Here is a 13,032-nt window from a genome sequence, read left to right as displayed (position 1 = left end):
CGCCCCTTCCCCCGCCCCTCGGTTGCCGACGTCTACCCCAACTTCGCTCTGCTCGGCTCTTCCCGCCTGCTGCCGGAGGGAACCGGAGCCAGCAAAGGCGCGCCCTGGCCTCGCGCACCACGCTCCGTCGAGCGCGCTCTCTGCCTCAGCGTTTTGGAGCCATCCCAACAGGCCCTGAGAGCTTTACAGATGAGGAAACTGAGGCCCAAAAGGAATTGCCCGCCCCCCACCCTTGGCTTGAGGTGAGAGTGCCCATGCCACCGCCAACACAGGTGGGCTGGCCTCTGAGCACGGGTTTGTGTAGAGTCTTAGGGCTTCCCCTGCCTAAATGCCTACACCTGTACCAACTCTTCTGGAAGCATTCCTGGAGTTCAGGACACCCAACAATGAGGTATGGCCTTTACTGGAAGGTGTTAGCCATTACTTTTCATGCAGAAGTCACGAACCCGCGAGATCCTTAAAGATGGGTTCAGCTATTATCTCTGTTTTTTTTTTATGGATGAAAAAGTCTAAACCTAAGTCCCTCAGTTCTGCATCAGAGCCAGACACGTTCCCTGGCCCCAAACCCATAGAGCAGGGTTTCTCAATGGCAGCAATATTGACTTAGTAGGTGGGAAAATTCTGTATTAAGGGGCTGTGAATTGTAGAATGTTTAGCAGCATTCCTGGCCTCTACCCACTAGATGCCAGTAGTAATCCCTTTCCTCCCAGTTGTGACAACCAAAAAATGTCCCCAAACATTGCCACAGGTTCTGTGAGGGGGCACAATCGTCCCCAGCTGAGACCCACTGCGGTTGAGGGTTGAGTGTATCCGTAAACACCATGGCTGGGGGAGGGGGATCCCAACAGTTCTGGGCTCTGATCTCATGGCTTACTGTGTGACCTTGGTGAGTTACCTCTCTAAGCCTGGGCTTTGTAAAATGATAGGCCCGTGCGTTGGCCTGCTACTACATAGTTTTCAGGCACTTTCCATCCAGGGACCTATGTTGACCTACCTTTCTTCTGTGACCTGGATGACAGTCACAGGGTTTTAGTGAGGACATGTGCAATAATAGCTATAAAGAAGTTAATACCTATCTGGAGTATAAAAGAGACTCAAAAAGATTGGATGGCACAGTCTTTTACCAACTAATGTTTCTAGAAATAAACAGGCTGGTGGATAAAGACATAAGCTTGGGGTTAGTAAGAATAAAAAGAAGCTAAAGGGGGCGCCTTGGTGGCTCAGTTGGTTAAGCAGGTCATGATCTCATATCATAATTTGTAAGTCTGAGCCCCGCATCAGGTTCTGCACTGACAGCGCTGGGCCTGCTTGGATTCTCTCTCCCCCTCTCTCTCTCTGCCCCTCCCCTGCTCACTCTCTCTCTCTTTCTCTCTCAAAGTAAATAAACTTAAAAAAAAAAAAAAAGCTAAGGAATCCTGCTCTACCTCCACAACAGCCAAGAAAAGAGGAGCTAATGGTGGGGATAAGTGTCCCTAAATTCTTAAGTTTCAGGCAATCTTGTGTGGCTTCATGCACTTTGATTTGCTGCAGTATGATGGGTGCCCCATCTAAGAAAAGGTTGTGGGTTTTTTTCCTTTAGAACAAAACATTACAACCATCATTCTTATTTCCTTTCTGAAGTTCAACTGGGTCCTCCGTGGGATTGTTCAAGAGTGCCATCTAGGGGCGTCTTTGTGAATCCTTTACTTCCCCCTCCTGCACCTCTGTCATTGTAGGGACAGCCAGGTTTTGTTTTATCCTTGTGCTTTGGCTGCCTTCTGCACCATGTTATGTATACTCTGATGACTAGGATCTTAGCTCTCTCCATAGCATCAGGACTTGGCTCATGATGACCATTGATGGGTCAATAAGATATATCCATATGCAGCCTCTTCTATGCTTTTCAGAGATTACTTACTCTGGGTGAGCAACCATTTCAGGTCTTAGAAAAGATCTGCCAGGAGCCCTGGGCTCTGAATAAGAAATGTCTGAAAATTTCCTCACAACACATTGAGATCCTAAGCTGTTTATATCACAGAGATGGGGACAAACCAGACTCTAACTGACCTCTTCTCCCTGTATTGCCAGATTTAGCAAATAAAAATCCAGGACACCCAGTTCAGAGTGAATTTCAAGTGAACAACAGATAACTTTTTAACATAATTATGTCCCAAATACCAAATGGGATAAACTTAGGCTAAAAAAATTATTTGTTGTTTATCTGAAATTCTAATTTTACTGGGCATCCTGTGTTATATCTGGCAACCCTGTGTACTTAGAGTTGAGGGATTGAGGGATTTGAAGCCTGCATCCCTCTTGGGACTTATCAGACAGAAGATTAAGTCAGACAATTCTGGTGCAGATGAGGTGGCTGGGGAGTGTGTTGGGGGGGAGATGGCATTTTCATTCTCCTTAGTAGATATTTTATTTATTTTTTTTTAATTTTTAAATGTTTATTTTTGATAGAGAGAGAAACAGCATGAGCAGGGGAGAGACAGAGAGAGAGGGAGACACACAATCTGAAGCAGGCTCCAGGCTCTGAGCTGGCAGCACAGTGTCTGACCTGGGGCTCAAACTCAGGAACTGAACCGTGAGATCATGACCTGAGCCATGACACTTAACCGACTGAGCTACCCAGGTGCCCTATTTATTTATTTTCTACGTAACAGACCACACGTAGGTTTTTGGTTAAAGCTAGGGAACAGATTCCATAGTCAGGTTCAAGTCCCAACTTTGCCACCAACCTAGCTGAGTGATTTAACCTGCCTGTGTCTGTTTCCTCAGCCATAACACTTGGGATAATAATTGTATTTATTTTCTGGGTTGTTGAGAAGATTTGGAAAGATGATGCTTAGCACAGTGCTAGCAGATAGTATAGCTCAATACATGGAAGTCATAATCATTGTTTTGATGTTTTTGAACACAGGTAGACTTAGAGTTCACTAACTTTCAGATGGAGGCATGTCTCCTCCTCACCCACAGGGTCATGGGGCTCATTAGCACCATACCAGTCTCTTTCTACTGTTTCACTTTGTTGGGCTACAGCCGCTGGTTTTTGTGTGACATTGGGTTTCATGCCCCATTATAGGATGCCTGGTAATAACCCCATTTCTGTCTAAACCAAAGTTTCAAACCCTGTCACTAGTTCATTTATTCCAGATACTATTTGAAATTGTATATATTGTGTTATCTAAATGTCGTGTCTGTCCAGAAGATGGGGGCCCCCAGTTGTGGGGTAACGATCAGGTGGAAAACAGTGGCAAGGGCAGTGAAGGATTCACTTGAGGCAGAACAAGGAAGCTAGAAGTTTACCAAATACACCTCAAGGGAGGTTGGGAGGGGCAGGACAGCAAAGGAGAGGCAGTGGGTGGGGGCTATTTTTAAAAGGGAAATGTGAGGAGGAATGGGGATGTATGAAAAAAAGGGAGACTTTATGGTAACTGTGCCTGGTTGTAAGTAGCCCATTGGTTAGTTAGGGTCTATGGATGTTTTGAGGTGAGTCCCCTGATGGTCTTGTCTATATTCAGCCAGGAGGTCGCTGTGAGCCCTTTCTACATTCCATTGCTCAAGATTGTTTGCCTAAAAGTGGACTCTACATATATGTCTGATGGTAGAGAGTAGAAATAAAAGAGATGGGGAAGCACAAGGTTATTTTCAAAGTATGGAGAGGGGTGCCTGGGTGGCTTAGTTGGTTAAACATCTGACTCTTGGGGCGCCTGGGTGGCTCGGTTGGTTAAGCATCCGACTTCAGCTCAGGTCACGATCTCATGGTCCGTGAGTTTGAGCCCCACGTCAGGCTCTGGGTTGATGGCTCGGAGCCTGGAGCCTGCTTCCGATTCTGTGTCTCCCTCTCTCTCTGCCCCCCCCCCCCCCCCGTTCATGCTCTGTCTCTCTCTGTCCCAAAAATAAATAAACGTTAAAAAAATTAAAAACAAAAAAAAAAAAACAAAAAAACAAAAACATCTGACTCTTGATCTTGGATCAGGGCTGACAGTACAGAGCCTGTTTGGGAGTCTCTCTCTCCCCCTCTCTGCCCCTCCCCTGCTCATGCACTCTGCCTCTCTCAAAATAAAAATAAATAAACTTAAAAAATAAAAAAGTAAGAAAAAGGAGAAACAGAAGTACTTGGTGCTGTGCTGGTAGGATCTCAGAAATGTTTGTTTTCTGGATAGGTCCTTTGTGGAAAGAGCAATGGACTCTGGAGTCATAAGGACAGGCTTCAACTTCTGTTAGCTCTTATGAGTTGCATCAATTTGGGAAAGTTATGTATTTTTCTCAATTTTGGTTTTCTCATCCATAAAATGGGAACAACATGGCATTTTGGGGAAAATTGAATGAAATAACAGATATGCAAGCATGACACCCCAAAAGAGCTCAATAAGTCTAACTTGGTTTTGAGAGAACTTTGAAAGCGACCAAATAATGTGTGCTTTGAATGTTTGGACAGCAGCTAATACTGTAACCTGTGTACACAAGTATACATGTGTGTGAGTATGTGTATGTGTGTTTCTGTGTTTATAATAAGAATTATATTTAAAAAAAAAAAGAATTATGTTAGCCACAACATCTATAGCGTGCCTCCTATATCAGGTGACCAAACCATCCCACTGCCTAGGACTGCGGGGGTTCCCCGGATACAGGACTTGGAGTGTTAAAACCCAGAAAGTCACAGGCAAACTGGGATGAGTTGGTCATCCTCCTGCTCTGTGCAGATTGCTTTACAGACATTATCTCATTAAACCTTCCAACCTACCCTGTGAGGTAGGTACTCACGTTTGTTGCCATTTTACATTTAAGAAGGACATTTAGAGAGATTAAGCAACTTAAGCCACAAAGTTAATTAATGGGAAGTGCAGGATCTGAACCCAGCTGGGTCCAGCCTGAGAATTTAACCACCATGCTATAGGCATTTAGACTTTACCAAAGCCATAGTCTTTTATTGCCACTCATCTCTGCATTCCCGGATCTTTGCTAAACACCCTCCCATCTTCCCTTCTGTCACCACCAATTTCTGCTGTCCAGCCAGGCCTCCAGCAAAGGGAGACACCAGCTGAGTCAAGCCCAGTCTTGTATCTGGGCACAGCTGAGGCCCCTCCCTCCTTAGCAACAGACGCTGAAGCCTGGTTACCGGCCCCAAGGCCTGGGTGCAGGCACCTCCAATGTTAAAACAGCCCAGAGAGGAGGAGAGAGAAGAGTTCAGGCTGCTAGGGTATTGTTTAGTGGAGGTGTTTCTTCCCTCTTATCTGTATTAACATGTAACTCTGCTTCCATTTTTCCTCTACAGTGAACTTGGTGTGTTCCTGGAAAAGTTCTAAGAGAGGAGCTGCTCAGTGGAAGGGAAGAGCGATCAGAGCAGAAGGCATTGCAACCACAGCAGAAAAGCCCTGCAGAACCCCAGTGCTCTCCCTTCTTCATTCTCTAGCTTCTCTTTCTTTCTTCTTCTACCAGAGAACTCCTCAGGGGGCCAAAGTCTATGACCTCAGAGAGACAGCTCTGTGAACACAGCTTTCAGAACATTTAGAAAGTTCCATTTTCTGTGTCACCTCACTATGCTATAAGCAAGTGTGAATTTCAGAGCCACTGGTACGAGAGGATCATCCCTAGAGAAACTGAGAGCTCTTTATTCATTTTGTAATAGACCCAACTAAAATGGACAACATGAGTGACGTGGATTGCTCATCTCAGAAGGTAGGTGTGAATTTTAAGGTGTATTTCTTTTTTTCTTTTAAACCTGTATTTTCAACATGTAGGGAATTTGGGAGTGGGCAGGAAGGGGATGTTTCAATCATAGACTAATTGCCATGTTAGATCCCCTTGACTGAGCAACTGTGTTAACATTTTTATGCTTTGTCCTTTGAAATATGCTTTTTGCTGAATTAGGCTTTTGGGCTAAAAGCCTCAGGTTTTGCTGTGAAAACTTCAGGAACAGATACCTGTTGTTCCTTTCCCTTCCCTTCCCGAGGCCTTTAGACCATATATTCCATCCAACGGTTCCCAGATGTACATCAGAATATCCTAGAGAGCATCTTGAAAACAGAGACTTGGCCTCACTCCCAAAGGTTCTGATCCAGAAGACTTGAATGGGGTCCCGGAATCTGTATTTTTAACTAAGAATTGAGTGATTCTGCTGTAGCAGGTGAGCTTTTGAGATCGGCCTCCAAGAAGAACATGCAAACATGATGTGTAGTCAGAAATCATCCATCTGAAAGTAATAGTGTTACCCCATCTAGATGTCAGAATCTTGGTGTTCAAAGCCAAAATCCATTAGGTTGCCATACCCTAAAGTGCCCAGAGGAGCATTTTCATGTTTATTTGTTTTTTGAGAGAGAGACAGAGCATGAACAAGGAAGGGGTAGAGAGAAAGAGAAAGAGACACAACCCAAAGCAGGCTCTAGGCTCTGAGCTGTCAGCACAGAGCCCGACGCAGGCCTTGAACTCACAAGTGGTGAGATCATGATCTGAGCTTAACTGACTGAGCTACCCAGGCACCCCAAACCAGAGGAGCATTTTAAATTGAAACTTTATGAAATGAAGGTGGTTCTTACAAAAATCAATCTCTTTTTCCTTCAAGATGCCACAGAGCAGTCTTAGGTATGGTCATGTTCTGTTCTGGAATTGATTTCTAGATCTGGTGATCCTGTGTGTGTTCCATGTATCCCTGTCCCATGCACTGAGATGTTTTCTGCTCTCCGTATTTCTGGCTCTGTGTGTCTAAGTCTTAGTCTGTGCCTATGAACAAGCTCAAATTTTTAACTTGTTCTCCAAAGGTTCTGCTTCTATTATATGCTGTAAAATTCTTAATATTGGCTTGCTTTTTGCAAAATGTTTCAGTTTCTTTATTTTCCCAAGAATGGCTCATGTCTTTGTATGATGATTCAGCTGCCTCTGTGTCTGCCCCTTGGATGAACATCTCTCAGTATGAAGGAGCATAAATATAATTTAGCTCAAACCCAAAAGGGAATCTCTGGGCTCAAGTAACCGAGAAGTCCAAATGGGATCCAGGAGTCCAGCCGATGTCACTGGGAGTCTATCTTTTGCCTTCTGGGAGTCTTGCTTCTATGTTGGCTGTATTCTAATGAAAGCTTTGTTTCCACATAAGGCAAAGATGTTTATTGAGAGTGCCTCTTTCTCAATAGGTCTAGTGAAACTGTCAGGAAAGACTGATGAGCCCAGCTTAGGTCACATGCCTGTCCCTGAGCCAAGCACTGTGTCTAGGAGGGTGGAGAACCCTGATTAGCCTGACCTATGTCACATGTGCTTCCTGGAGCCAGGGACTGGGTGGGATCAGGTGACTGTATAGCACGGACTGAAATTGGAGAAGAGCTGATTTTGTCCACTAGGGCTGTGGCCTACTAATTTTGGTAGGGAGAATAACTTCCCAATTGGTGTCAGAGATGACATCAGGTTTATCCCAGCCACGAGCAGAAGCAAGACACCTCCTGAATAATGTTAATGTCCTACTTGACTGTAAAAGTTTAAGGTTTTTTGGTTTAACTACTCATTTCCATTTTTGTTGTAACTTACTCAAGATGTCTGAAATTTGTGGTGTTTGCTTGTTGCTCTTTTAATGAAGATATTTATTTGAAACATATTTAAAAGCTAGGCCAAGGGAAAGATTTCCAGTGACCATAAAACTTTCTTGCTTGCAAAGACAAAAAAACAAAAAACAAAAACAGGCAGCCAGAACTTATCAATCATTACATGCTGTACATCTGGGATCCTGATGGAAATCATGAATGACTTCATAGCGCTGAACGTACCACTGCCAGAATCGACCTCAGATGGTGTGGTACCCACTTTGGATGACCAGGTTCCTTTCAGGCTGTTGCTGGAGTTCTATCCTTTTGTTCACCTGATTGGTGCAAATCTGATACTAATTTCAGTACCGAAAAATCATCTTGGAGATAATTGATCAATTCTTAGGTCCTTGAAACTGAGGTCAAGAACAGAGAGGGGCGCCTGGGTGGCTCAGTTGGTTAAACGTCTGACTTTGGCTTGGGTCATGATCTTGTGGTTTGTGGGTTCAATCCCCACCTCAGGCTCTGGGCTGACCGCTCAGAGCCTGGAGCCTGTTTCCTATTCTGTGTCTCTCACTCTCTGTTTCTGCTCCTCCCCGGGAGCAAATCCCCAGACTTGCATTCTGTCTCTCTCAAAAATAAATAAACATTGAAAAAAAAAAGAGAGATAGACACAGTTATTTAACTCAACAAACTGAGTTCTCTAAAAACAGCAAAGTCTGCAGGTCTCAAACTCCTCCCATTTAAGTTGGAGCCCAAGGATCCCTATTTTTAATAAAGTTCTATTGGTGAGTGTGATGTGCCACAATTTTTTACAATAACTAGATTAGGCCATTAGACCAGTGGGCCTGTTGTATGTTTTTTAAAGATCTCAGGCTTGGTGTGCATCTTTATTTATGGGTTTGCATGTTTTTGTTGAATTTTAAGATCAACACCTTCCTAAAGTGATTTGCCATGTTATCAGTACTCGCTGTTTCCAATGTGTTGGGATGCAGAGTCATGTGTATTTAAAATTTTTTTTAATGTTTATTTATTTTTGAGAGAGAGAGAGAGAGAGAGAGAGAAACACAGCATGATCAGGGTAGGGGCAAAGAGAAAGGGAGACACAGAATCTGAAGCAGGCTCCAGGCTCTGAGCTGTGAGCACAGAGCCTGATGCAGGGCTTGAACTCACAAAATGGGAGATCATGACCTGAACCAAAGTCGAACACCTAACCAACTGAGCCACCCAAATGCCCCCAGAGTCATGTGTATTTAAAAGCACCTCTGTGTGGCCAGGATGCATTACTTCTATTCTCTGGGCTTTAGTTTCTTCATGTCAAACATGGTTATCAAAAACTCTCATAAGGAAAAAAAAAAACCTCTCATAAGGTTGTACAGTGCCTAGCACGTAATAATTTGGAATAATTATAGTGGTATTATTGTTATTTTATGAGGTTGAGTCATCAGTGAGCAGTTGGTTAGGGCGTGAGGGTGGCTGACATCCGATTCATATACCCCCTATCTGCTACCCCCTGCCAGTTCCCCTGCATGACATAATTTGCTGATTCAAGTAAATCAAATGAATCCAGTAATGTCTTGTCTTACACAGTTTAGTCCAAGGCCGTTGCCTTAGGTGGAAAATCTTGGAGAGCCAAAATTGCCCTTGAAAGCCCCTTAAACCATCTTTAAAATGCTATACAGCAACATGTCTCAGTAAGTACAACCCACAGTTTTCCTTTAGTTTTGGAACAAATTGTACCTTCTCTGTCACAGCCCCAGATAAGTAGTTGTCGTGCACATAGAGGCTGGGTCCTAGGACAGAAACACACACAGAATTGTTCAATACTGCTGTCACTTTCAGCTCTGCTCAGGAGAGGTACTTGGGAACTGAGAGTGGCCATGGGAGCCGCAGGTTCACCCCTACCTGAGGCTCACCCCTAAGTGCACCCTCACTGAATGGAATGGTGGACTCAGACACCCATACTATTTAAGTGACTCTTTTTTTTTTTCAAAGCAGGCAGAACAGAGAGTTGCTCATGTGTGTGTTAAACACACAAAGTACAATGCCACCACATAAGCAAATTTCTATTTGGAATTGTGTTTTTGTGAAGTGCAAGGGTCTATTTTTTGTTTAAAGTTAACCCCTTTAATCACAACCCAGGATAGGGTAACTTCCCTCAGAATTTGGGGTCTTCCCAGGGGAAAAATATTACCCTAAATTTGCTCATTGAGGGGTAGCCAAGGAGAAGACGCTGGAGGAGAGACATCACTGATTTAAAAATGAAACCTACACTATGGATGGGGGTGAGAAGGTGTTTAGTGGGCATAACTCTGTCCCTAAAACTTATCTTAGGGATCTTTTTACTCCTTGCCAACCTAGAGGCTTGGAAATCTTTCCTGATTCCTGAAGAGCGGCTTTGTTCCCATTTCCCACAGATCCCTGAAAGTGACTCAATACATCACATGAGCCACTCCCAGATGCGGCCAGAGCTGCCCCCTCTGCCTGCTTCTGCTAATGAGGAACCATCTGCGCTCTACCAGGTATGTTCACTGGGCTGCTGCTATTCTACTGATATTAGTGGGAGACAAACAGCTAGGCTTGACGAGTGGGATCAATGGCTTTGGTCACTTCTGCCACCAGAAAAGGCTATGGTAGTGTGGGGAGAAAGAGCTATCTAGTAGTACAAAGGTGAGTTAGGATCCAGCCTTCTCACTTCCCTGCTGTATTATTGAGACTTTCTGAACTTCTGCATCTTCAGTTGTGAAAAATATAAGGATGATTATTTCTACTTTACAGCCATGTCCATAAAGAATAAAGACAATAGAAGTAAATCACCTGATGCACAAACATACTGCTTGTTGAAAGCCAGCTTTTGTCCTTGACATCAGAAATCATGCTCATGGTGGTTGGAGAAGTGCAATTGGTGAACATCCAGGAAGCATATGGCTGAGTTTGCAGGAAGTAGAAACAGCGTAGGGCATGCAGGACTCTCTCGAGTCTCCATGTGAGTGGAACTTAAGCTCCTCCAAGAGATGTCCTTCACCTCGTCATACTCTGCATTTCTTTCCTTGTAGACCATCATGTCGCACAGCTTTTATCCCCCCTTGATGCAACGTACATCGTGGACCCTGGCTGCACCCTTCAAAGAGCAGCACCACTACCGTGGACCCAGCGACTCCATTGCCAACAACTACTCCTTGATGGCCCAGGACCTGAAACTGAAGGACCTGCTGAAGGTTTACCAGCCAGTCACTATCAATGTCCCCAGGGAAAGGACCAGAAAGGGGCTACCATTAGGTAATTGTAACAGTGTGCCATACCAGATCCAAATGGGGCTTTGCAGTGAGATTTTTAGTCGTGGGTTCTAGTTCTGGCTCCATTGCTTGCTGAAGCTAACCTTGGATAACCTCATAGGGTCTCAGTCTTTTCATCTATGAAATGGGAATGATTGTAATATCTAGCATTACATTTACTGTATGCCGTGTCCCTTACATTTACCACACACCAAACACTTTTCTGTGTACTTGTGTTATTGAATCCTGAATAACAAATTATTCCCAAAACTTAATGGTTTAAAACAACCACCACTTATTATCTCATAGTTTCTATGGATCAAGAATCTGAGCATGGCTTAACCGAATAGTTCTGCCCCAGAGCCTCTCACAAGCATGCAATCAAGGTATCAGCTAGCCCCACAGTCCTCTAAGGGCACTGGGAAGGATCCTCTCCCAAGCTCATTCATTTCCTCAGGTTTTTGCTGGCTGTTGGTCATAGACATCAGTTTCCTGCCACATGGGTCTTTCCATAGGGCAGTTCACATTATGGCTTCTGGCTTCCCTCATAGGGAACAGGGGAGAGAGCAAGAGACAGAAGAGAGCCAAAAAAACAGAAACCACACTCTTTTTGGAATTTAATTTTGGAAGTGACAGCCTATCACTTTTGCTGTATTCTGTTTGTTAGAAGTGAGTCACCAGGTCTAGCCTGCACGCACAGGGGTTGCACAAGGCCGTGATGCCAGGAGGTGGGGATCATTGGGGGCCATCTTGGAAGCTGTTTACCACAGTACTTTATATGTATTAATTTATTTAATCCTGCTGGGCACACATAAGTCTGCTTATCCTTCAGTAATTTTTGTTACATGTGTGTTGGAGCCTCTCAGTCTGCCCTCTGTCTCAAACTTATTTTCATATTTTTCATTTTTCTCTCTGTGCTGGGTCTGGGTAAATTCCTCAGATGTATCTTCTGATTCACTAATTTGCTCAACTGTGTTGAGCCTTGAGTTTATCATGTCTAATGAACTTTTTTTACTTTCATGACAAAATCTTTTCATTTTCAGATTTTCTTTTTTATAATTAAAAAAATTTTTTAAGTTCATTTATATTAGAGAGTGTGGGTGCAAGCACAGGAAGGGCAGAGACAGAGAAAGAAAGAGAATCACAAGCAGGCTTTGTATGCTGTCAGTGTGGAGCCCTGCACGGGGCTTGATCCTATGAACCATGAGACAATGACCTGAGCTGAAATCAAGAGTCAGATGCTTAATCAACTGAACACACAAGTGCCCCTCATTTTCAGATTTTCTAATTGATTCTACCTGCCAATTTGTCATTTTACTCTTATAGGCTTAGCTCTTTCAATATTCCTGGGAAGATCTTAAACATTTATTTTGGAGCAATGTTTGATTGCTGTATTATTTTTACTTTGCAAAATTATCCCTTCCTTGTTGAGTCAATTAACTGTCTTTCTTACTATTGGTTTTTCTCATATGGTCTGGGATTTTAATTTGCAAGCTTCTGTTTAGAGTTTTTTCCCTTCTTGTGACTTGCATCTCCCCCCATTGTTTTTACTGAGGTATGATTTACATACAATAAGATGCATAGATCTTAAGTGTTCAGTTCAGTGAGCATTGACCATTGTTTATACCATGTAGCCACCACCCAAACAGGATATAGGGCATTTCCATCCCTAGAGAAAGCTCTATTGTGCTTATTTCCAGTGAGTTCTCTTCCCTACCCAAAACCATCCCACTCTAGGGTAGTTGCTTTCTGATTTTTGTCACCATAGATTAATTTTGAGTGTTTTCACTTAGAAATGTAATCAGTGTACCTTTTTGACACATACTTCTTAATCTAACGTTTTTATTCTTATGCCTTCATCTGGCCTCTTAGGACCCCAAATTAGTACCAGACCTTATATTGGTGGCTTGGGACTCCCATCCTAGGTGATATTTGGAGATCTTGTAGATGTGGTCACTGAGGCTGCATGAAACTTGGCCTCCTTATTATTGGGCTGTCTCTGTTATCTCTGGCCAACATAAGAATTGAGGATCCTTGTGCTTTATCTGCATGACAGTGCTGTCTTCATGGATAGGGCAGCCTTGCTTCAGTCCTGGCTTTATGCTGTGAACCTAGATCATTGATTTATTTTGAGAAGGATGGAGAGAGAGGATCCCAAGCAGGCTCTGTGCTGCCAGCTCAGAGCCTGACTTGGGTCATGAGGTGGGGCTTGATCTCATGAACCGTGAGATCATGGCCTGAGCCAAAATCAAGAGTCAGAC

General features: G+C 43.7%; 1 protein-coding gene across 3 annotated transcripts in view; it reads left to right on the top strand.

Moving 5' to 3' along the window:
• The first annotated feature begins 71 nt into the window (after positions 1–71).
• The window catches only part of DNAH3 (dynein axonemal heavy chain 3), a 168,296-nt gene continuing 155,335 nt past the window's right edge, over positions 72–13,032 (top strand). For 2 of the 3 annotated variants that reach the window (XR_008419332.1, XM_053894414.1), the window contains exons 1-4: positions 72–391; positions 5,264–5,667; positions 9,914–10,018; positions 10,553–10,775. Coding sequence is in view for 2 of the 3 variants with exons in the window: in XM_053894414.1 (XP_053750389.1) it covers positions 5,629–5,667; positions 9,914–10,018; positions 10,553–10,775 (367 nt within the window). In the remaining variant the exon portion in view is untranslated. Of the gene's footprint in view, positions 392–5,174; positions 5,668–9,913; positions 10,019–10,552; positions 10,776–13,032 lie in introns of those variants that run through there. The other variant, XM_053894415.1, reaches the window with a different exon arrangement.

Source organism: Panthera pardus, unplaced genomic scaffold (genome assembly GCF_024362965.1).
Source record: "Panthera pardus isolate Hobbes unplaced genomic scaffold, ASM2436296v1 HiC_scaffold_5, whole genome shotgun sequence".
NCBI lineage: Eukaryota > Metazoa > Chordata > Mammalia > Carnivora > Felidae > Panthera > Panthera pardus.
The sequence above is the reverse complement of the archived record's forward strand: the minus strand, read 5'-3'. Positions and strand labels throughout refer to the sequence as shown.